Source organism: Sebastes fasciatus, chromosome 7 (assembly GCF_043250625.1).
Source record: "Sebastes fasciatus isolate fSebFas1 chromosome 7, fSebFas1.pri, whole genome shotgun sequence".
In the NCBI taxonomy this organism is placed as follows: domain Eukaryota; kingdom Metazoa; phylum Chordata; class Actinopteri; order Perciformes; family Sebastidae; genus Sebastes; species Sebastes fasciatus.
The window spans coordinates 4,807,553-4,830,960 of NC_133801.1; the positions used below are offsets into that span (position 1 = coordinate 4,807,553).

Genomic DNA, 23,408 nt, shown 5'->3' on the forward strand with positions numbered 1-23,408 from the left:
TCAAGATTTAAATGTCGGTGTTTATCATTTTGACTCACAGTCACAAAGTTGAGATATAACAAATATACACTCCACAAGAGAAGTTACAGGTGAAACATTCTTACAAAATCATTGTATTGTTCTCTGTCAGCACATCGGCTCTTCTAACGCAACTTCGTTTCCAAAAACTCACTGTTGTATTTCATTATATTATCTATTCAAGATCATCCTCTGAAACAAGAAAAAAAATCACTCTTCAAGTTGGTTAAACCATTATAATACTGGTCTTACAACTTAAATAGGGTTGTTCAGTCAGTTACACTCAGATACTTACATAGTGTTAGATGTTATCAGGGATATCATTTAACATCTGTCAGCAAAATACTGCTAACTTTAAATTGTGTCTGGTGAGATTGTTTATGATACCTCTAGTAAAACTGGGGAACGTAATGAAAACGTCTTGTAAACTTTTAAATCCATTTGCCACATTGATCTCCGAGTCAAAAACTTCAATTAAAGCGACAGGTTTTTTTTTTTAGAAGCCTACACAGCTGGACTTTAACGAGGTGTCTGTTCTTACAGATGTGGTGCTAACAGGTTTAACCTTGGCGTGATCTTCGACTCCACCCTCTCCCTTGAGCCCCACATCCGCCAACTGGTCAAAATATCCTTCTTCCACCTTCGCAATATCGCAAAAATCCGTCCGTCCCTCACACCCCCTACAGCAGAGAAACTCATTCACGCCTTCATCTCCTCCCGCCTTGACTATTGCAACTCACTCCTCTATGGCATCAGCAACACCTCCATAAATAAATTACAACTGGTCCAGAATGCAGCTGCCCGACTCCTCACCCACACCAAATCATGGCATCATATCACCCCAGTCCTGAAAGACCTTCACTGGCTCCCCGTCTCCCACCGGATCTCCTACAAAATCCTGACCCTCACCTACAAAGCCCTCCACCAACTTGCACCCCCCTATCTCTCTGAACTCCTCTCCCCCTACCAACCTCAACGGTCCCTCAGATCCACCTCGGCTGGTTTACTCTCCACCCCCACGTCCAAACTCCGCAGCTTTGGGGACAGAGCATTCTCCAGGGCAGCTCCCAAGCTCTGGAACTCACTCCCCAATCTCATCAGAGACTCCGATTCCCTCACCACATTCCAGTCCCGCCTCAAAACACATCTTTTCTCATCTGCTTACCCGTAGCCCCCTCCTTCCCCCTACCCATCAGTCCATGTGTCTGGATGTGATTGTGCCTGTGTATGTCGCTTTTTGTCGTTCGTCTCCCGTCTGTCTGTCTCACACCGTTTTAAGTTTGTGTAAGTTGAATCATTGTGTAGACGCGTAGTGTCATTCTGTGTAGTGTATTTATGGAGTCCTGCTAAATTTGATGTCATCTGAAAAGGACGGCTGCTAGCACACTCCCTCACTGACTGCTGCTTGATAACGTCACGTGAAGGTCCCTTTACACCTGGGTGTTAAACTACCTCGATATAAAGGGGAAGTGCAAGTTTTGGGGGGTTTTTTTTGCACTTGTGTCCAGTATGTTGTAAGATTATTTGTTTTAGCAATTTCACCTTTATTTGACAGAGAACAGAGTAGAAATGGGGGGAGAGAGTTACCTTGGATGGCTGCTAGATTCTCGCAATATAACAAGATCAGACGAGAATCCATTTTGTCAGGCTTCAAGTAATTCATTTGTGTTTGGCCAGCAGAGAAGGGTCTATCTGTAGTCTGGCAGGGTACACAACATGCCTGCTTTACTACAAGACACGTCTATTTAAATACAAGACACGTCTATTTAAATACAAGACACGTCTGCTTTACTACAAGACACGTTCCCCAAAATAACTTCTGGGATTAATGCTGCGCTCCATTTGAACTGGGAAGTCGGAAATTTCAACTGGAACACCCCTTAAGTCGGATTTCCAACTCCGAAAGTCGGACGAGCCTCGACCTTAAAATCCTTGCATCAACAGTAGTAATATACTGTTTATCAGCACTTCTGGTTTATATGTGTCTCATTAAATCAGTCGTAAACACTGTACTGTCCAACTTCTATCTCTGGACATGTTGCTTGTTGGGTGTCATGTCATTCCCAGCTCCGACTTCCGATTTCCACGGTAAAAGGAATGCAGCATCGCATATTTATTTTAGCCCAAACCATGATGTTTTCATAAAACTAACCATGTAGTTTTGGTGCCTGAACTAACAGAACTGCGACTGTTTGGAGGGCGTGTCCTGTAGTAGGCGTGTCCTGTAGTACTGTGGATCTGCAGATAGACCTACTTGGGCCAGCCAGTGATTGGACCAATCGGTGTCCTGTGAGGAGCTTCTGGTGGCTAAGGGCGTAGTTTAGGTGGGTGTGACACAACACGGAGGTGACTGTTGGTTCAAAACAATAATAGTGGATGCATGTAAAAAGGTTAGCGTAGCTTCAATAGCATCAGTTATATCAGAACTGGAGTGTATGTCTTCATTGAAAGAAGAACAAAGAACGGCACTGAAGGCTTTTCTCGATGGAAAAGGTGTTTCTGCTCTTCTCCTGACTGGCTTCAGTAACAGTTTGATTGACAGATGGTTCATCCAATCACCTGCCAAGTATGTTTTTAACTCCACACTGCAGCTATCCCCACCACTTTCTTTGAGGATAGCTTTGCAGTGAAACAAATCAAATCTGGAAAACCAAACTTCATAATCACCAAAAACACTTTCACAGCAAAGTCTTCTTTTATTGTCGATCCAGTCACAACAGGTACAGGGAAGCCTGAGCGCTCTGTCACCAAGGCAGACGTCTCATCAGAGTTTAGCTTCAGACGTAGAAACACTTGTGGTCCTTCAGGTTCCTCAGGTAGGAGAAACTCTTCCCACACTTATCGCACATATACTGTTTCTCCCCGGTGTGTATCTGCTGGTGGGCTTTCAGACTGTTGCCCTGGTTGAAGCTGCGCCCGCACGTCTCACAGCTGAACGGCTTCTCCCCGGTGTGGATGCGCTGGTGTCTGTTCAGGTTTCCTGTGTTGCTGAAACATTTCCCACATGTGTCGCAGCTGAACGGTTTCTCTCCTGTGTGGACAACCTTTGGAGAGGAAGGTTAAAAGACAAACTGTAACTGAAATCATTTTCAGATGTAGGATGTTAATATTGTAAGGTCTTGTATAAAGATTTAAACCACATCGAACCTCTTGCGAGAAATGTTTTGGATTCTTATGGTGTGTTCAGTCCAAACGTGTCTCATGATTACATACAAAGTCAATGCAAAGACACAAACACAATTCGAGCGAGATATTTGTGTGCGGCTGTCACATGAGCCTATCACCATCGAGATTCTCCTGACGTCTCTTACATCCAGACGTTATTGAATCAGAAAAGAAGGAAAGACTTATTGTAGCCGTCCGTGGGCACCTGTCATCAATAACAGACATCGTAAATGCCGGTGAGTTTATATAATTGCTGTTCGCTGAAGGCTCTATTATTAGACCAAATCGATCAAACTCTGATAGTGAAATGAGTCATTATGCGGGGTTGTGTCGCTCAGAACAATTCACCGTTTTACAGCCGCAACAATAGCGATGGAGTAGGCTGCAGTGGAAGTTCAAGTTCAAGTTTAACTAACCAGCGCACACAGAGAGGGCCGGTGAGAGACAGACAGGGCTGGACCGTCTTTTCAAATGTTTTCAGCACTTATTTTCTACGCAGATTTTAATTTTGCATGAAGTGTGTCTTATATATATTATTGGTATCGTGTCTAAACTTCAAATGTATTCAGATTAAGGCATGATTTCAATATCTGTACAGGTCTGGAACACTCAAGGATTTCATTCGTATCTAAGAGAATATTAACGAGTACGAGAAAACTGGTGAACGCCATAAACTCTCTTAAATCACTCATACAAGCAACTTAAGAACAAAACATGTTTCTTATGACTGGTTCTTGCACGAGGCCCATCGGATCAAAGATGCCAAAGCATCACATGGTCAACCACGATATACTGCTGCAGACACTACGTGTGGCTGACACTGCCCTCCAACCTTTCTTTAACTATACTCATGGCTGTAAAGAAATGAACTCAGCTCGTGTTTACATAAGACTGGATTTACCAGAAGGGTCAAATAAAGTTGAAAGTTGTTTGTTCCTTATTTATTCAACCAACATCACTGTTGACAGGAAGTGTTGCTCTGTTGCATCAGTAACCACACAGAAGAGCAACGTCAGCACGGAGGGTTTTCAGTGTCATCTTAACACAAGGTCTGTGAGCTCTCCTTTTTAGTATCTGTTGGGGTAGATGCTGTTTTACTAATTACAAACAACTTATCAATCTTTTTAAAAGCTACTAAAATGTAGGTCTGAAAAAATTCTTTGTCTGCCTAAAGCTCATTTTTAAGAAATGAGCCCCACCTTTTGTTTTTAGCAGCTCAAACGTGGCTGTCGCTCCAAACCAGCAACATATTCCTGTTTTTATGTCAAACACAGTAAATCAAAGGGATGGGGATATCTTTTCACTTTACTGTTGAACCTTTCCATCACAAAAACAAAACTCAACGCAGACCTACCTGATGTGATTTAAGGCTGCTGTGCTGTGTGAACCTGCGACCGCAGATGTGGCAGGCAAAGGGCTTCTCCCCGCTGTGCGTCTTCAGGTGAATCTTCAGGTAACTTGACGACTTAAAGCTCTTCCCACAGAGGCCGCAGCTGTGAGGCCTCTCTACCGTGTGCTCCTGCTGGTGCGAGCGCAGGTCAATGATGGAGCTGAGCCGCTGGCCGCACAGCAAACAAATACACGGAAAAGTCGCCGTGTGCGTCAGGAGGTGTTTGCGAAGCGAGTCGACGCAGGCCAACGTAATGCCGCATGCTACGCAGTCCCGCGGCTTCTTCTCGCCTGAGTGAGACAAGTAGGACGAGTGAGACTTCTGGTGCATCTTTAAGGCACTCTTCTGGATGAAACATTTGCCGCAGGTCTCGCAGCTGAAGGGACGCTCACCGGTGTGTATCCGCTGATGGCCTTTCAGAGTGTCGGCCTGGTTGAAGCTTTTGCCACAAGTCTTGCACCTGTACGGCTTTTCCCCCGTGTGTATGCGCAGGTGGCGCTGCAGGTTACCTGGTATCGTGAAGCTTTTGTTGCAGTACTGGCAGCTATAGGCGCGCTCTCCCGTGTGGACCATCTGATGCATCTTCAGCCCGTGGGCTCGGTAGAAGCTCTTACCGCACTGTTCACAGCAAAACGGACGGACCTCAGCGTGGAGACGCTGGTGGTTCCTCAGCAGCTGCTTCATGGTGAAACCCTTCCCACAAACATCACAGGTGTGTGGCCGTTCACCTGGATATGGGAGCAACGAGTATTGTGAGAGAATGTGGCATACTCAAAGGTATAATAAACCCTTTCAATGAAAATATATCAAATGGCTGGATGTAACGTGAAAGGGGTCTCTTGCACTGACAAAGACAATTATCGCCTGTTCTGCACTTCTACTGAGCCTTTCAGCCACTTTTAGCTCATTGTTTTGGTTTTAAGGCACTGTATGGTTGGGCATAAGGACTCCACGGCTACTTGTGGAGTCCTTATGCCCCCCCCCTACTGTATTACAACACTCACCCGTATGAAGAAGCCTGTGTGCGTCGAGGCTTCGCTGGAATGAAAAGCCTCGGCCACACTGAGAGCACAGGAAGGGCTTCTCCGTCCCGTGGACGACCTGGTGAGCTTTGAGCTGCAGCAGCTTGGTGAAGGTTTTCCTGCAGTGTTTGCAGCTCAGAGGCTGCTGGTTGTGACTCTCCCTCTTCGCTCGACCTCGATGGGGCTTTACAACACGTTTAGGTCTGGTGGTGACTCCTGGGTCGCCGTCATCTGGATCTTCTGGCTCCAACTGAGAAAAGAGAAAATGCACAAATTGTTTATTCATTTCCTCCAAACTCATTGCTCCATTTCTTGTTTCGGTGGGCTGCATACACTGGACAGAATGCAGACATCTCCATTTAAGAGGTGTAGTTCATCACATTAACACATAGGGGCAATTTAAACCACCATTCTTTAGCAGTAGATGGATCATGTATGCATGTTCAATTCTTTACGTAATAAAGGGGGACACAAAAAGCAATACAAAATTACACACAGACAAAAAATACAAAATGAAACAGGTATTCATGAAATGCACCTGGTAGTCTGGGTCGTCGTCATCGTCCTGGCCTTGATCATCTCTGTACTGACCGGCATCAGACGACGCCTGGTCAGCGAACGCCTCCAATCCTTCCTCCTTTATTATCACAGCTTGGACACTTTCCTGAGAGTATGGACATATTGAAGAGTGAAAACAGAGTGTCTGGGTGGCCTAGTGAACTTCCACATCATGTTGTGTCCTCTGGGTCAACGTCGGTTTCTCATGTTCAGGTTCAGGCACCTTAAAGCTATGGTTGGTAGTGTTCTTCAGAAACAGGTTTTGTTATAATTGGTCAGGTGTCTGCATTTTTTTTGGCCATATAGTTTACCAATAAAACAATGCAAAAACATTTCAATGAAACTCAAAAACTTTATCTTTGACGTTTCGGATCTTATTTTGGCCACATTTCTTTAGAAATCCATCATCGTAATTAAAAAGTCTTAAAGTAGTGTGAGGAAGGGAACAGGAAGTGGGAAAGAGAGACCAATATAAAACCCAGTTCAACCTCAATAAAGGATTTCAGAACAGCTTTTACCTCGTACGTTCTGCCTTTCCACAGGTGAATTATGGGCGATCTCTTCACTCCAGCATCTCCGCTAATCACAACTGTAAAAATCCAGAACGTTGTTTATTAGTATATTTACTATATAACACACTGATCCTCATACAACCCCACTTCAAAACACCCAAACTATCTCTTTAATATCAACATGTGTCAGAATATATCATAAGCAACTCAGTGAAAGGATAATGTCATCACCTCTACGAGTCTTCCTCCCCGAGCGCTGCTGGCTCTGGACGGGCTCTCCTTCTGCTCCGTTGGTCGGAGGCACCCGGCCCTCCGTCTCTCCGCTGCTTCCCTCCGTCAACTCCGTCAGCTCCTCCACCTCCGTCTGGCCTACGCTGCCCTCCAGCACCAGCTTCAGCTCCGTCTCTGCCACCTCCAGTCTCCTCCTCAGGTCCTCAATCTCTGCAACACCCTGTGTCACCTACAAACACAAACACAAACCTTTAAATGACAAACGGAGCAATATGCCGATCTTTACTGTGAGATGATATGAAACAGTTTGTACAGTGGTAACTATTCCTTTAACCCATTTGTACCCACAACTGAAATGTTTAATTTCCTTTGGTGGAAGTGTTCTCTGGGCTCGCCTAAGCACAAAACGTTTGGCTGAAAAGTCTGTTTTTCTTATCATACTATATCAAGTAGACTCCATCATATTTGAGGGAAAAACAGTCGTCCCATGTGCCCGAATACATTAAAGTGACGCACTTCTAACTGCAGCAGAGAGGAACAGTCGTGGAACAGCTGGCAGATCTTCTCCACAGCATCTCGAGCCAAAGACGTCATGAAGACGCTGAACTGGATCACCTGATGGGAACAACACAGACACTTACTAATCTGGTGATACATTTTAGAAGAATATAATGAAATGATCGCAAAAACACAATGTTATGATTATCTTCTTCCTGTTTCCTTACTATGAAATCAATTACGGCTAGTATTCTTCTTATATATTATATTATTATATGTCAAATATTTTTTAAAGGTCCCATATCGTGCTCATGTTCAGGTTCATACCTGTATTTTGTGTTTCTACTAGAACATGATTACATGCTTTAATGTTCAAAAAAGCCTTTATTTTCCTCGTACTGTCTGCCTGAATAAACCTGTATTCACCCTCTGTCTGAAACGCTCCGTTTTAGCGCATTTCAACGGAATGGCAACCCATTGCGTTGCTAGGCAACAGCTTGGGTCCATGTTTACATCCTGTCAGCTGGTGTTATTTACATACACTGCAACAGGAAATAAACTGGGACACATTTAGAAATATTTACGTTTAAAACCGTGTAATGGTCTAAATATTGTATATTTGTGACATCACAAATGGACAGAAATCCTAACGGCTTGTTTCAAACGCACAATTTCTTAATAGGGCTGTGTGTATTTCTCCTTATATTGAGCATTTTGAAATTTAACGGTATTTATAAAGCACTTAAACCTGCTTTATAATGTAAAAGACATGAAAATCTTACTTTTTACAATATGGGACCTTTAATGTTGCAGCTGATAAGGTTCTTATCGTATTTTAAGGTATAATAATACATTATTAATGCATTTGTTGATTATATTTTGTATTATTAATCTGTGTCTGCAAAGTAACTACAACTATCAAATGAATGTGGACTTTTTACAATATGGGCCCTTTAAGTAAAGTTTTGCATGCAGGACTTTTACTTGCAACATTAGTATTTCTACATTGAGGTACTGCTACATCTGAGTACCTCTTTCACAGGCTTCTGATATTAGCTAACTACATTAAACATATGTAGCTGTGTTGTCATGTCTGCATTCCAGTTAGACACCTGTCTTTAATGTAGCTAACTGTTAATTAATGCAATATCATTTTCCACTTGTGCAATTTTGTTAATAGTCTGTTTATTGTCAATGCTGTATATACGGCTCCTATTTTTATACTTCCTTCTATTTAAATGGTTCATATTTTGTGACACTTTGTTTATTTTAACAAGACTCTTTAGAGGTAGACAGTATTTAGACGGATGTTAATGCATCACAAATTTGTATTATTTTATTAGATTTTTTTGAAATTATTGCTTTCTTAGTAGAATATTAGATAATTAGACCCATGTGGGTCTGATCAGTTATTTAATACATTAATTTAATGGATTTTTCTCAATTTCTTTAGTAGAATATTGGATAATTAGATCTATTTAAATGGTTCATATTTTGTTACACTTTGTTTATTTTAACAAGACTCTTTAGAGGTAGACAGTATTTAGATTGATGTTAATGCATCACAAATTTGTATTATTTTAACATATTTTTGTTAAATTATTGTGTTTTTAGAAGAATATTAGATAATTAGACCTATGTGGGTCTGATTTGTTATTAAATCCATTAATTTAATGTTTGTTTTTTTCGTTTTTTTCGTAGAATATTGGATAATTAGACCTATTTAAATGGATAATATTTTGTTACACTTTGTTTATCTCTTTTTTTACTGTGTTAGATGATGCATCTTGTTGTTTTGCACTATCCTCTTTGCTGCTTTACACTGCACATTTCCCCACTGTGGGACTAATAAAGGAATATCTGATCTGATCTTCATTAAAACAGATGCAGTGCTGCAGGTTGCAGGTTGCAGCAGGTTAACCTGTAGCTGCAGCTCTTGTAGACATACAGCAGATAGATAGGCCTCAGACCTGCTGCACAGCTCTTGTAGACATACAGCAGGTAGATAGGCCTCAGACCTGCTGCACAGCTCTTGTAGACATACAGCAGGTAGATAGGCCTCAGACCTGCTGCACAGCTCTTGTAGACATACAGCAGGTAGATAGGCCTCAGACCTGCTGCACAGCTCTTGTAGACATACAGCAGGTAGATAGGCCTCAGACCTGCTGCACAGCTCTTGTAGACATACAGCAGGTAGATAGGCCTCAGACCTGCTGCACAGCTCTTGTAGACATACAGCAGGTAGATAGGCCTCAGACCTGCTGCACAGCTCTTGTAGACATACAGCAGGTAGATAGGCCTCAGACCTGCTGCACAGCTCTTGTAGACATACAGCAGGTAGATAGGCCTCAGACCTGCTGCACAGCTCTTGTAGACATACAGCAGGTAGATAGGCCTCAGACCTGCTGCACAGCTCTTGTAGACATACAGCAGGTAGATAGGCCTCAGACCTGCTGCACAGCTCTTGTAGACATACAGCAGGTAGATAGGCCTCAGACCTGCTGCACAGCTCTTGTAGACATACAGCAGGTAGATAGGCCTCAGACCTGCTGCACAGCTCTTGTAGACATACAGCAGGTAGATAGGCCTCAGACCTGCTGCACAGCTCTTGTAGACATACAGCAGGTAGATAGGCCTCAGACCTGCTGCACAGCTCTTGTAGACATACAGCAGGTAGATAGGCCTCAGACCTGCTGCACAGCTCTTGTAGACATACAGCAGGTAGATAGGCCTCAGACCTGCTGCACAGCTCTTGTAGACATACAGCAGGTAGATAGGCCTCAGACCTGCTGCACAGCTCTTGTAGACATACAGCAGGTAGATAGGCCTCAGACCTGATGCACAGCTCTTGTAGACATACAGCAGGTAGATAGGCCTCAGACCTGCTGCACAGCTCTTGTAGACATACAGCAGGTAGATAGGCCTCAGACCTGCTGCACAGCTCAAAATGGCGAACAAAGATGCATCTATTTCTATGATCAGCTGGTTGTTCAGACAACAGAGGAGGAGAGGAGGAGAGGCTGAGCACCGGAGAGAGAGGAGGTTAACCGACACCGAACAGCACCGACACACTGAGTAACCGACGGGGTAACCTACCTGCTCATCCTGAGAGGACTCAGGTGTGTTTTCAGTCACTTCTGGAGGAGTTGATGAGATAACTTTGGTCATTTCTGTCAGCGTCGTGTTCACCATTATCTCCATGATGGATCCGACCTGATCCTGCAGATCTGACATCCTGACACCTTAATGTGTCAGCTGTGAGTTTAGTTTCTGTTCTATATAAAATAAAAAGCATTTGCTGCTACAATATTTTCGTTATGGTGAAAAAAGAAGAGAAAACCTCTCACAACCGGATCTTCATCTTCACCGGTTCATGTTCTTCAAAATAAAAGCACGCATACTTAACTACAGTTCTATTCAGCACTTAGTGGTGGAGCAAGTATTCATCCTTTACTTAAAGGGGACATATCGTGCTCATTTTCAGGTTCATGTTTTTATTTTGGGTGACAAAGACAGTAATGCATTTTTTCTTTTTAATCTAATTTTTTCTTATCAATCTAATTTTGATTTTTGCAAAGTTCCACATTCACAAGTGTAAATTTACCAAAAAAAAAAAAGCCTGATTTCTTTGTATTTATGAAGGAAATAAATCAATATCTGTCGACGATTTCTTCCTCACGAAACAAAAAAGCTATGAAAACAATGAATGTATGTGATATCTTCAAAGTTTTTAAAGGTCCCATATCGTGCTCACTTTCAGGTTCATACTTGTATTTTGTGTTTCTACTAGAACATCGTTACATGCTTTAATGTTCAAAAAACACATTATTTTCCTCATACTGTCTGTCTGAATATACCTGTATTTACCCTCTGTCTGAAACGCTCCATTTTAGTGCATTTCAACGGAATTACGTTGTTAGGCAACAGTTTGGGTCCATGTTTACTTCCTGTCAGCTGATGTTATTAACATACACGGCAACAGGAAATAAACTGGGACACATTTAGAATGTTTATGTTTAAAACCGTGTGATGATCTATATATTGTATATTTGTGACATCACAAATAGACAGAAATCCTAACGGCTTGTTTCAAACACACAGTTTCTGAATACGGGCTGTGCATTTTTCCGTATATTGAGCGTTTTAATACTTTCACAGTATTTATAAAGCACTTAAGCCTGCTTTATAATGTAAAAGACATGAAAATTAGTACAAACCTCAAAATTATTTAAAATAAAAACAGCAAATCTTCATATTTGTGAAGCTGCAACCATGAAATGTTTTTGCATGAAAAATGAATAAATAATAATAAAATGGTTGCCAATTAATTTTCTGTTAGGCCTAGGTAGTTTAAGTTATAACACAATATCATACTTTATAAGCTCTTCATATTTTTTGTGTGCAAAAATCTGTAAAGTATATAAATCTGTCAAATAGTGAAGTAAAAAGTACAATATTTGTCTCTGAGATGTAAGAAGAAGTTGCCTGAGAGGAAAAGACTAAAGTAAAGTTAAGTTTACTACTTGTTTTTTTTTATATTATTTTATTCTATAGTATGTAAAGCATCTTAGATAACTTTGAAAAGCGCTATATAAACCTGATGTATTATTATTATTACTTTACAAGTACTCATGCACTTCAGTAATGAGTAGCTCTACTGTGTAAGTGTGATCACGACTTTCCCATGTAAATACATTAATACAAGTACATCAAAGTATGCAGTTTCTTGATTTATTTTTGAATATTCAACAGGAAGTGGTAGTATTGCATTGTGTCTGACTTGATGCAAGACTTCATAAATATGTGTTCACTGCCCCCCCAGCGGCCAAAGTAAGGAACTGCAACACTACATACATCTGTAGCCAACACAGTTATGATCAATATGACTCAATCATTAATAGTGTGATTATTATAAATAGGTATATTTATCCAATACATTTCAGGACTGTGTGTTTTGTATTGACAGGAAATATTAATGTAAGATCTACCACAGGTAAGAATACAAAATAAATCACTGCTGCATTGTTGTTATTGTCACCAGGTGCTCAGTTTCAGGATGTAGTGACTGCGTTCCCCAACATTTTCTGGTATTTTTCAGCACAGTTGTGTTTCTTGAGCAGCCTTGAGTCAGAGAATCCGAGTCCACAGCTGCTGCAGGAGTACGGTCTCTCTCCCGTGTGGACCTGCATGTGAAACTTCACGTGTCCGAGCTGCCTGAACCTCACTCCACAAACTTCACACTCGTAGGGCTTCTCCCCCGTGTGCACTCGTAGGTGTCGGAGGTAGTTAGTGTAGATCCTGAAGGCCTTGCCGCACTGCTGGCATGTATGTGGTTTCTCCCCAGTGTGCAGCAGCTTGTGGGACTTGAGAGCCTGAGGGATGATGAACGTCTTCCCGCACACGTCACAACCGAACGGACGCTCTCCCGAGTGGATCCGTTGATGGTAGTCGTACGTCGCCTTGTAGAAAAAAGACTTCCCACACGTGTCGCAGTTGTATTGCATCTGAGCTGCGTGAATGAGCTCGTGCCTTCTCAGAGAACTCGCGGTGTCGAAGCCCTTTCGGCAGCTCTTGCAGCTGAACGGCGTCACGTCTACCGTCGTTCTGTCCCGTCGGCAGATGACTCTGCGGTTACCTCGCTCTCGAGTCCGTCGTCCGATGACCTGACCGTCTCTTTCATCATGAGTTACTCTCTGGTGTTTCTGCAGCTGGCAGTTGTACAGAAAAGTCTTTCCACACAGGTCACACATGAAGGACTTGGAGGCGCCGTGAAGAAGCATGTGAGATTTCAGCTTGTTGTCCTGAATGAAACTCTTCCCACAGACGTTACATTTGAAGGGTTTTTCACCTGTGTGAATACGAATGTGTCTCTTCAGGTTGTGCTGCAGGGTGAAGCCCGCTCCACACGTCTCACATGTATAGATTTTCCCTCTGTGGACCGACTGGTGCGTCCTGAGCGACCTCCTCTTTACAAAAGCTTTGCCGCACACCGTGCATTTGTAAGGCTGTTCACCAGTATGGATGCTTTTATGGCTCTGCAGTGTGATCGCGTATCTGAAACTCTCCCCGCACTCCGAGCATTTGTGCGACTTTTCAACGGTGTGTACGACCTGGTGAGCCAGCAGGGTTTGTTTAGATTTGAAGGCCTTCCCACAGGTGGAACAGGTGAACGGCCTCGTGTCTGTGTGCACCAGCTGGTGAGTCTTCAGGTACATTTTGTTTTTGAACGTCTTCTCACAGAGCTGGCACGTGAAGGTAGCGTACTTCCTCTCCTCGTGCCGCAGCAGGTGGTACTCAAAAGTCGCCGTATTCCTGAATTTTCTCGGGCACTGGTCGCAGGCGAAAGGCCTCTGCTCTCTGTGAGTGTTCATGTGCTTCGTCAGATGAAACTGCCGGTTGAAGCTCTTGTTGCAGACATCACATACAAACAACTTTGCTTTCTTCCTGAGTTCTGCTTCCTGAGTGTTTTGTCTGTCTGCGGTTTTGGATTCTGCCGTGATTGTTGGGTTACAATCCTCTGTGGTGTCTAGACAGAGAGAGACAAAAAGATAAAAGTTATCATATCACCCTTTAAGGTACATTATGAACAGATTAAAAATGTGCGATTAATCCTGATGAAATATTTTAATCGAATGACAGCCCTGATTTTGGCACGTAGATCATTATTTGACTCAATGAACTCCTCATCAATTACATATTAAAACTTACATAATTACTGTGAGGTCTAAGGGTCAAAGTCCCAAACATCATTGCATTTACCTGTTATTCTAATATGTTTACTATTTGTCTTTCTTCCTGTGTTTTAATGTGGATTACTCTCACATTAACTATTTCAAATAGATTTAAAGTAGATCAAGTTGTTGCCACGGTCAGTACAGAGCCTCACATAAATACATTAATGCACTAAACACCACAACATAACTACATGAAGACATCATATACGTCCACATTTATACACACATAACTATACTTATATAATCTCACCTTGTCTACCGACCGGTGAGGACTCGGCTTCAGAATCCACCTCCTGCGTTGCTTCTCCATCGTCTGAACAAGAAATGAATAGTAAAGAATACAAACAAAGACACATCAGTCAGTTAGTCAACTGTAAATGTTCTGTTCCCAGTAATAATAATAACAATAATAATATTAAAAATAATAATATGCTGCTTTTCTGGATCAAATTTTTCTCCAAAACTAGATGATTTCCTGCTTTTCTCTCTTATATATCATATTAAACTGAATATCTACAGACATTTTTAACTAAAATCGTTAGTTGCAACCCTATTATGATGAACCCACTTCCCCTCCACATGTCGTCATGTCTACTTCCTATTTTCCTCATAACTTCCCACTATTTCCCAGAAGGACTTGCATTGAGTGTTTGTAGTGTAAACTCACCAGAATCATGTCCTCTCTCCGTCCCAGCAGCAGGCGCTGTTTCTGTGACTCCCTCCGTCTTTACTTTTAACTTCCCAAAAGGCTTCAAGGTGAAGATCAAGCCGCTCTGCTCAAACAGCACCGGGCAGCCGTTCAGCACATTTTCTCTCCACTTTCTGGCATTTTCAAAGTTTTCAGTCGTAGTCTTCAGGTCGCTCTCCAGCTGCCCCACTCTGGCCTTCAGGGTCTGGTTTTCGTTGTGCAGCATTGAGGACAGTTGGGAGAAAACGGCGTTGATCTTTCTCGTTGCCTCCCGTGCCAACATCTCCACAATGTTGTCAAAATCTGTCTGTGAGGATAAAATAAATAAATAAAAATCCAATTTTATTTATTTAGTAGAATATTGGATAATTAGACCTATTCGCACCTCATCAGTTGTTTTATCCATTAATTTCATGGATTTTTCTCATTTTTTTTCTTTTTGTAGAATATTAGATAATTAGACCTATGTTTGTCTGATCTGTTATTTAATCCATTAACTTAATGGATTTTTCTCACATTTTTGCTTTTTTTTTTTGTAAAATGTTAGATAATAAGACATATTTGGGCCTGATCAGTTATTTAAAAAGTACTGTTTGTAAGTCCTAACACGTATAAATCATTGCGGGAGGGTCAGCTGTCACATAAATGTAGTGGAGTAAAAAGTAAAATATCTGTAATTTCCTCTGAAATGTTGTGAGGCTGAAGTATTAAGTACCACTGGAATCAAGTCTAGTACAAGTACCTCAGTAAATGTACTTCGTTACCTTCCACCACTGTCCAGAGGAGAAAGTTGAAGGATGTCGAGATTTGCAGGTTAAATTTTGATGATAGTGTTTGGACCAGATGTGGATAAAGAAAATGATTCATCACTGTGAGTTGTATTTCAAATTACAGAAATTTATAAAATATTTAAAAATAAAGAAATGTAAGGAAATAGAAATAAAGGAGTATGTAACATGTAAATTATGTATATAATGATACAGTGTAAACACAATATATGTAAAGAAATATAAGTAAGTAATACAATTAAAAATAAATGAAAATATAAGAAATATGTAGAAATATTTCCATTAAGATGTGCTATATATATATAACATAAAACCACAGGGTAAATAAAAATGCGGAGAAGTGGAAGAAGTAAAAGTACAAAAGTATTAGCATCAAAATTAACTTAATGTACCAAGAGTAAAAGTACTCATTATGCAGGATGCCCCATTTCAGAAAAAAATTAAATAAAAAATATTGGATTATAATTAGTGATGCATTAATGTTAATAATGTCATTGTCAAATAAATGTAGTGAAGCAGAAAGTACCCAAGTAAAGTACCTCTACCTTGAGTAGAGTACATCCCACCACCAGAAATTGTATAAATCCAGTAAAGCATCATATGCAATGATTAAAAAATAAGAAATTGTAATAAGAGCCTGTGCCAATATTTATGCCAATTCCCAGCTGATTCGGTACCAATAACTTATGTTTCCCCTCATAACTTGACATGTTTAGCTAGCTACTGTCTGTGATGACAGTCCGCCATCTTTGTTTCGTTGCCCCTCTGACTTGATTTCTTCCCGTCGGTCTCATCTCCTCCAGCTTCTCTGTGTCTGACCCGCTCAACAGACTCTCTGGTAGCAGTAACAGTGGTATTAACCGACCGTTGACTCACCTCTCGGCTCATATTTGGCTCCTTCGTTGTTGTTTTTTTGTTTGAATTCCCGACATCAACAGCGGTCTTAACGGCTGCCTCCATGATGGACTTTGTTTCTGAATAAAACACCAAGTTTTCCGACATTTTTTACCTAAAACAGCGCTGATAAACCTGATAAACGAGGAGAGTTAGCGCCATTGATCCAAGACCTATAGAAGGAGGATAAGACATGACGAAGGTTCGACGCATGCGCAGTGTAACTGGAGCTGCGGTCCTGCGTTCCGATTGGCTCAATTTCGACTACCGCATGACGCGTCACTTTGCCTCCTTAATAGGCCTTGCACTGATCCCGGAAATGGAAGTAAGCACAACGGTAAAGTCAGATTTCAAAATAAAACTCTTACTGGAGCAGATTCTCTGTATACCACAAGAGGGTGTGCTCAGGAATGTTATGCTATATGGAGACCCTTTTTAATCTATATAGAAAAAAATGATACAACTGAAATTTATGTTTTAAACTGCTGACCCCATATTATATATGGTTCACAACTTATACTTATTTTTTTTGTTTATTTATTTATTATTATTTTTAATTTACTTATCTTTTAGTTTTTTTGATCCTTTCCCTTTTCCCTTTTTTTGTGTGTTTCATTTATGTTGCTATCGGATTTAATTGAATGAATGAATGAAAGACTTTATTTCGAACATAAAAATAAATAAAAACAGATACAAAATAATAATAAACAAAACAAGAGTAATAGTTTCCGAAAAGGAGTAGGTAGAAGTAAAACTTATATTTCCCTACCCCTTCCTCACTTCTCCTCTAATAACTCATATATCATAGAATGATAATATAATATAATATATAAACTATCCCAGATTTATTTACATCCCAAATTAAATATATGAACAGCATCCCAGGTTTATTTACAACCCACAAATCCATCCGGAGTTAAAAAGTAGATATAAACCAACCCTTATCACAACTCTTCCTCAATCACATGCCTCCCAAAAATATTTTTTGTATAGCTTATTAAAATGATTTATATTTGTGCTCCGCTTCAACCCATCACCCAACCCATTCCACAAATCCACCCCATAGACTGAAATACACAACCTCTTCTTTGTTGTACGAACACAACGCTTTTAAAAATTCAATTTTCCTCTTAAATTATAACCCATATAATAATTCATTTATATGTATAAATGTAATTGTTTATGAAATTAACTCGGCTTATTTAATGGTGCAGTAATATTGTTATAGGGATGGGGGGGGATATCATTTGTTTATACAATTATTTCTGTGATTTATTGGATTTTGTAAAGAATACCAATAAAAAGACTGAGCAAAAAAAAAAAGTTGCTGCAATTGCAAATTGTTCTTTAATTGCAATAACAAACAAAAAATATGTACATATAATAACACACACAACTTTTTTTTGTTGGAAAATAATTACATCCAAATGGCATTTCATTGATTAATTATGAATGAACAAAATATAAATTAATAGGAAATCTTTAAGAAAAAATTGCCATTCAAAAATAGCCGCAAACTTCACTTTAATATCAACTCAACTGGAGAAGAGAAATGGTTTAGAACCATAAATGCCATGAACATGAATGAGAGCAGAGCTGCAACTACTTTTACTATCGATTACTGTATTAATTACTTTTGATTAATCCCTTAACTCTAGCATATCAAGAGTAATGACAAGTGAGAGTAACAAGAGCCCTGAAGTGTTAAAACCCTTTAGTTAACAACCAAAACAAAAAGCTACCAGTTTATAATATGAGGACAAACAAGCATCCCTTTGTGAAGTTATCACAAGTGTATTTTTTGAATTTTTATTTAAAGGAGCAGTGTGTAACAATTAGGGGGATCTATTGGCAGAAATGGAATATAATATTAAGTATGTTTTTTCTTTAGTGTATAATCTACACAGGGAGCGGGTCGTCTTCAGAGAGTCAGTTTGTAGCGTCCGTCGTCCGATTATCTATTGATAACACGTCGCTGATATGAACTAAATGGGTTTTATTTCTGTAAAAATAAAAAGCAAAAAAAACGACGCTGGGGGCGGTGTTAACATAATGTAATCTGTGTGTGTCCGACCACCGTGTAACACCGGTAACACTGACTACCGCAACAAGCCTAGTCAGCCACAGTAGTTCTTCTACACGCTTGGCACATGAGAAAGACTTCAGTTGGTTGCAATCTGCTCGACTCCGCCAGATCCTACACACTGCTCCTTTTAATAGACAAATCTTCTGCCAATAAAGCGGTACATTGATTTAGTGAATTGTACCAGCTCTCAACAACAGATTATGAAGATGAAAGTTATTTTTGTAAAGCAATATTTTCAGCACTGAGCCACACACAAGTCATTTCCCTTAACACAACAAACCGCTGTTTCATTTATGATGTCATTAGATTAACTCCGGTTCTGGTGGATAACACACCGCAGCGTCCCGTCACCTACGGCCCGTCACAGCTGTGCTTCTTGAGCTGCCTTGAATCGGAGAAACCGCGGGCGCACTGCTGGCACGAGTACAGCTTCTCCCCTGTGTGGACCTGCATGTGAGACTTGAGCTGGTTTGACTGGTGGAACTTCCTGTGACAGTACAAACATTCAAACGGCTTCTCGCCCGTGTGGATGCGCAAGTGTCTGTAGTAGTTTCCGTCTGTTCTGAAGGACTTGTCGCACTGGTCGCATTTGTATGGCTTTTCGCCCGTGTGAATCCGCTCGTGCTGCTTCAGGCTGCCGGTGTGGAAGAATCTCTTCCCGCACACATCACAGACAAAAGGCCTCTCGCCCGCGTGGCTTCTCTGGTGATAGGCGAAAGAGTACTTGTTATGGAAGGACTTCCCACATGTGCTGCAGTTGAACTCCTTGTTCTCATTGTGGCCTCTTTCATGAAGTTTGAGGGAGCCTGCGGTGCTGAAACCTCTCAGACATATTTTGCAGCTGAACGGTTTAACCAACGACTTGTTTCTCTTTCTAATCTGGAGAAATCTTTGCGTGCTGTCCGTTTCCTCGATCCTGTCAACATGCACGTACTTCTGATGCATCTGCAACCTGCAGTTGAAGAGGAAGGTTTTCCCGCACAGATCACACATGAAAGGTTTTCTGGCGCCGTGGATGAGCATGTGGGACTTCAGCTTGGTGTTGTCCGAGAAGCTCTTGCCGCAGTCCGGGCAGGTGAACGGCTTCTCTCCTGTGTGGATGCGAATGTGCCTCTTGAGATTGTTATTCAGGCTGAACCTCGCTCCACATATGTGACAGGTGAACGGTTTCTCCCCAGTGTGGACGACGCTGTGTCTCTTCAGAGCAGTGCCGGTCCTGTATGTCCTGTTGCACACGGTGCATATGAACGGAGTGACGCCCGTGTGTTTCCTCTTATGCACGGTCAGCGAGTGGGCGTATTTGAACGTCTCCTCGCACATTGTGCACTTGTACTTTTTGGCGTTGGAGTGGACTATCTGGTGGAAGCGAAGGGTGTCTTTACTCTTGAACTCCTTCCCACATGTTGCACAGCTGAACGGCCTCTCTTCCGAGTGCACAGCCATGTGACATTTCAGCTGGACCGACGTCCTGCAAGTCTTGTCGCAAAGCTGGCACTTCAACTTTTGCTTCCACTTCTCGTGGCGTAGGAGGTGGTTTTCCAGAGACAGTTGAGCTCTGAATGTTTTCCCACACTGATCGCAGGCGAACGGCTTCGGTGGATTCAGCTGCTGGTGACGCTTGAGGTGATTCTGAAACGACTGCTCTTTTCGGAACGATCTTTTACAGCGAGGACAGGGGAAGGGCCGGGGCGCTTTGCTCGCCTCGTGACGCGAAAGGTGATTTTCCAGAGACTTCTTTTCAAGGAAACTTCTGCCACACTGCTCACACGGAAGAGGCTTCTTATGGACCTTCATGTGTTTCTTCAAATCACCTTTCCACTGAAAACCGGCGTTACAATGTTCACAGGAGAACCGCTTCACTGTCCGGGACTCTTTTCTAGTACGCCTTCTTCCCTGCCCTCCATCTGTCTTGATTGTCTCTTCTGTGCTGTTGTAAGCAGAAGCTGAAAATAGAGGAAAAAAAACGAGTCTAATTATTATTATTGAAGATTTTATTTCAATAGTATTTTTTCCCCAAACTTTAATGTTATGGTCTCTTCCTGTAAGAAGCAACAGTCTGAAATCTAATCATACCTTCTTCAGCTTTAAACGTTGCTCTCCTGGTCCTCCTCGTTCTCCCTGAAGGTGCCTCTTCCACAGATTTCTGTGATGCATGAGAATATAATTTGAGTTTAATTTTAAAAGGCGGATTCCATTCAATGACATTCAATCAGCACCACAACAGTGAACAGTTTTCTAAGTATTATGCTTCCTATGAATATAGAAGCATGATACTAGAAATATTTGAGAATATTGTTGGCTCAGTCTTTTGCTTAAAGACAGCGACTCTAATCGTACAGTCTGTTTTGCCCTTGAAGTACACACTGCATCTCCACCAGAGTGGGAAATAAACATCACTGAGACGCAGCTGAAGAAGTAGACAGACAGGTGTGAGAGTTTTAAAGACTGCTTCCAGACAACAGCACAGAAACATCCAACCTTTTCGACACCACCGACGACGCTGGAGTCTGGACTGGGGACGTCTTGAGGCGTCGACTCCGGCGAGGCTTCTGGATCGAAGATGAGCTGCGTTGCTCCCGTTTCATCGGAGGCATCCACCAACAGCACCATTGAAGCGGAGCAGTCTCCAGATGCGGAGCTGTGAACGGCTTTAGTGCTTCCTCCTGAAACCGGAGGATCAAAAGGAAGGAGGAGGTCAAAAGCAGACAGAGAGAGAGAGACTTCAACTTCAACTTAATTTCATGAATTAATGTTAACCATCGCTTCGCTGTCACAAGGACCGATACAGGAAATCTTTCCTGTGCGTTGCGATAACCCTTTACAACACTTCACCACTGGCCAACCGAGAACTCAGCTTTATAGTTTCAGTCTTAACCAGACTCTGTTTTAGTCCTGTAAACATCTTGCACATGTAGAATTTGCACATTTCATTTTATTTTAAACTAAAACTGTAACTTGCTATTGTATGTTATTGTTATTCTATGTTTATATTTATATTTTCTAAGCTAGCTGTAATAGTCTGGTATATCTATAATGTATTCTTTATATTGTGTATACTATAGATATATCTATCTCTAGTGTTGATATGTATATTTACTGTCCCTGTGCATTGCCTGGTTATGCTGTAACACAATAATTTCTCAATTTGGGATCAATAAAGTACATCTATCTATCTATCTATCTATCATCAGAGTGGTATATGGTGTATAACTAATCGATATTATAATGAATTGTTAGTTGCAGACTGTTAGTTAAACTCCATGGCTTTGTTGAGCTCCACATCCAGACATGTCCTCCCAGCTCACAGGTGTTTTTAAACTCAATCTGACTGAGTGATCGATCAGGTATTGATGACTACCTGTCCTGCCTCTCACCTGTCAGTGCTCCGTCCTGCATCATGGTGATGTTGTGTGTCTGTCCTCCCTCACTGATGCTCTTGAGCTCCTTCTCCAGCTGCTCCATTTCTCTTCCCAGCTGAGAGACTCTGGCCTCCAGCTCCTCCTCCAGCTGCCCAGCCTTCCTCTGCATCACGTCCTCCAGCTGCTCCACCTTCACCCGCAGAGCCTCGTTCTCCTCCATCAGCTCCGAGGAGAACTCCGTGAACACTTTGTGGATCTGAACCACCAGACACTTCTCCACCTCCTGCACCTCGACGAACTTCTCTTCGTCCCACTCTGCCGCGTTCGGCGCCTCGTTCGCCCAGAAGTCTCTGAACACAGACACGGTCGTTCGGATGGCGACTTCCACGAGCGACGCCACTTCGCTGCCGAACCTCGCCTCCATTGTTGCTTCTGTCGGATTAAAAACTCAACCGGCTGTTTCCTCAAGTGAACATTATTATAACAGACATTATTTAACCTTAAATAGTAACTTAAATCAGCGTCAGTTCGACTTTAATCATCTTTCTTCCGTGTAACGTTCGCTGTCTTCTATATGGCGGTCTGTGCGCTTCTGAAAAGACTCCGTGCTGCACATCCGGTTCCGGTGTCACGTCTATACATTTCAAAATAAAAGCACACTACTACACCCCACTAAGATCAATAAGGCTTTGTCAGAAATCATATAGTATGCACTTCATACTCAATAACGTGTACTATCGTTCAACATACTTTTGTGTGAATAAACCAAGCCACCCAGGAAGAGCGCCGGTCGTTGAACTTTATTTTCGTAGTGGCCAAACGGTGGTACTACTACTTCCGTGTACATCACGTGATGCCCTTTGGCTTTTTCTCCAGACTTAAAAATGTTTTTTATAATATTTTATTTCAAAAGTTCAATACAATATATTTGCATATTTAGATGCTTCATTACAGTTCTGCAAAAAAATTCTCACACAAAAATACATCTTATACTGTATATGTTCTTAATGTATATGTTCTTAATGTGTCCTTGTACAAAGTATGTCCTTTTGTAATTGTAATGTAAATGTAATATAACTTATTATATTAATGGAGCTTCCCAGCAAAACGTATTTCACAGGTTTGTACCTGTATAACCGGCGTGACAAACATTTTGAATCTTGAATCTTGAACCTTAAAGTATAAAAATAATATGAAAATAAATTATTAAATATATTAGAAATAAACTGTAAGGAAAAGAAAAGATGAATAAAAACAAAACAAAAAATAAAAAACAAACAAATAAAAACAAAAAACATTCGGGGTCTGCTAAACAATTGGAATACATTTGACATGTCTAAACAATTTAATAGTTTTGGTCAATTTTGAATTTTTGAGTTTTCAATAAAATATATTTTAAAATCAGTATCTTTAAAAATAAAAAAGGAGGGTATTTTTTTAAGCCATATCATTTTATGTATATAAT

General features: G+C 41.2%; 3 protein-coding genes and 1 long non-coding RNA gene across 4 annotated transcripts; all 4 read right to left on the reverse strand.

The window, feature by feature from the left end:
* On the reverse strand, positions 1-10,759 carry LOC141771156 (uncharacterized). The gene is made up of 8 exons (XM_074641134.1): positions 10,491-10,759; positions 7,413-7,511; positions 6,897-7,125; positions 6,672-6,742; positions 6,134-6,259; positions 5,578-5,845; positions 4,538-5,301; positions 1-3,062 (listed from the first exon to the last, which is right to left on the reverse strand). Exons 1-8 carry the CDS (start codon positions 10,626-10,628, stop codon positions 2,796-2,798), a joined length of 1,962 nt encoding a protein of 653 aa, XP_074497235.1. The 5' UTR covers positions 10,629-10,759; the 3' UTR covers positions 1-2,795.
* LOC141771160 (uncharacterized) lies at positions 8,862-10,443 on the reverse strand. The gene is made up of 2 exons (XR_012594687.1): positions 10,325-10,443; positions 8,862-9,364 (listed from the first exon to the last, which is right to left on the reverse strand). It is a non-coding gene; the product is annotated as an uncharacterized LOC141771160 (long non-coding RNA).
* Positions 10,760-11,935: 1,176 nt separating the features above from the next.
* Positions 11,936-16,752, reverse strand: LOC141771157 (uncharacterized). Its single transcript, XM_074641135.1, has 4 exons — positions 16,481-16,752; positions 14,796-15,123; positions 14,379-14,441; positions 11,936-13,920 (listed from the first exon to the last, which is right to left on the reverse strand). The coding sequence occupies exons 1-4, from the start codon at positions 16,604-16,606 to the stop codon at positions 12,446-12,448; spliced, it is 1,992 nt and encodes a 663-aa protein (XP_074497236.1). The 5' UTR covers positions 16,607-16,752; the 3' UTR covers positions 11,936-12,445.
* Positions 16,753-17,821: 1,069 nt separating this feature from the next.
* LOC141771161 (uncharacterized) lies at positions 17,822-22,553 on the reverse strand. The gene is made up of 4 exons (XM_074641138.1): positions 21,959-22,553; positions 21,063-21,247; positions 20,658-20,727; positions 17,822-20,527 (listed from the first exon to the last, which is right to left on the reverse strand). Exons 1-4 carry the CDS (start codon positions 22,365-22,367, stop codon positions 18,936-18,938), a joined length of 2,256 nt encoding a protein of 751 aa, XP_074497239.1. The 5' UTR covers positions 22,368-22,553; the 3' UTR covers positions 17,822-18,935.
* Positions 22,554-23,408: the final 855 nt, after the last annotated feature.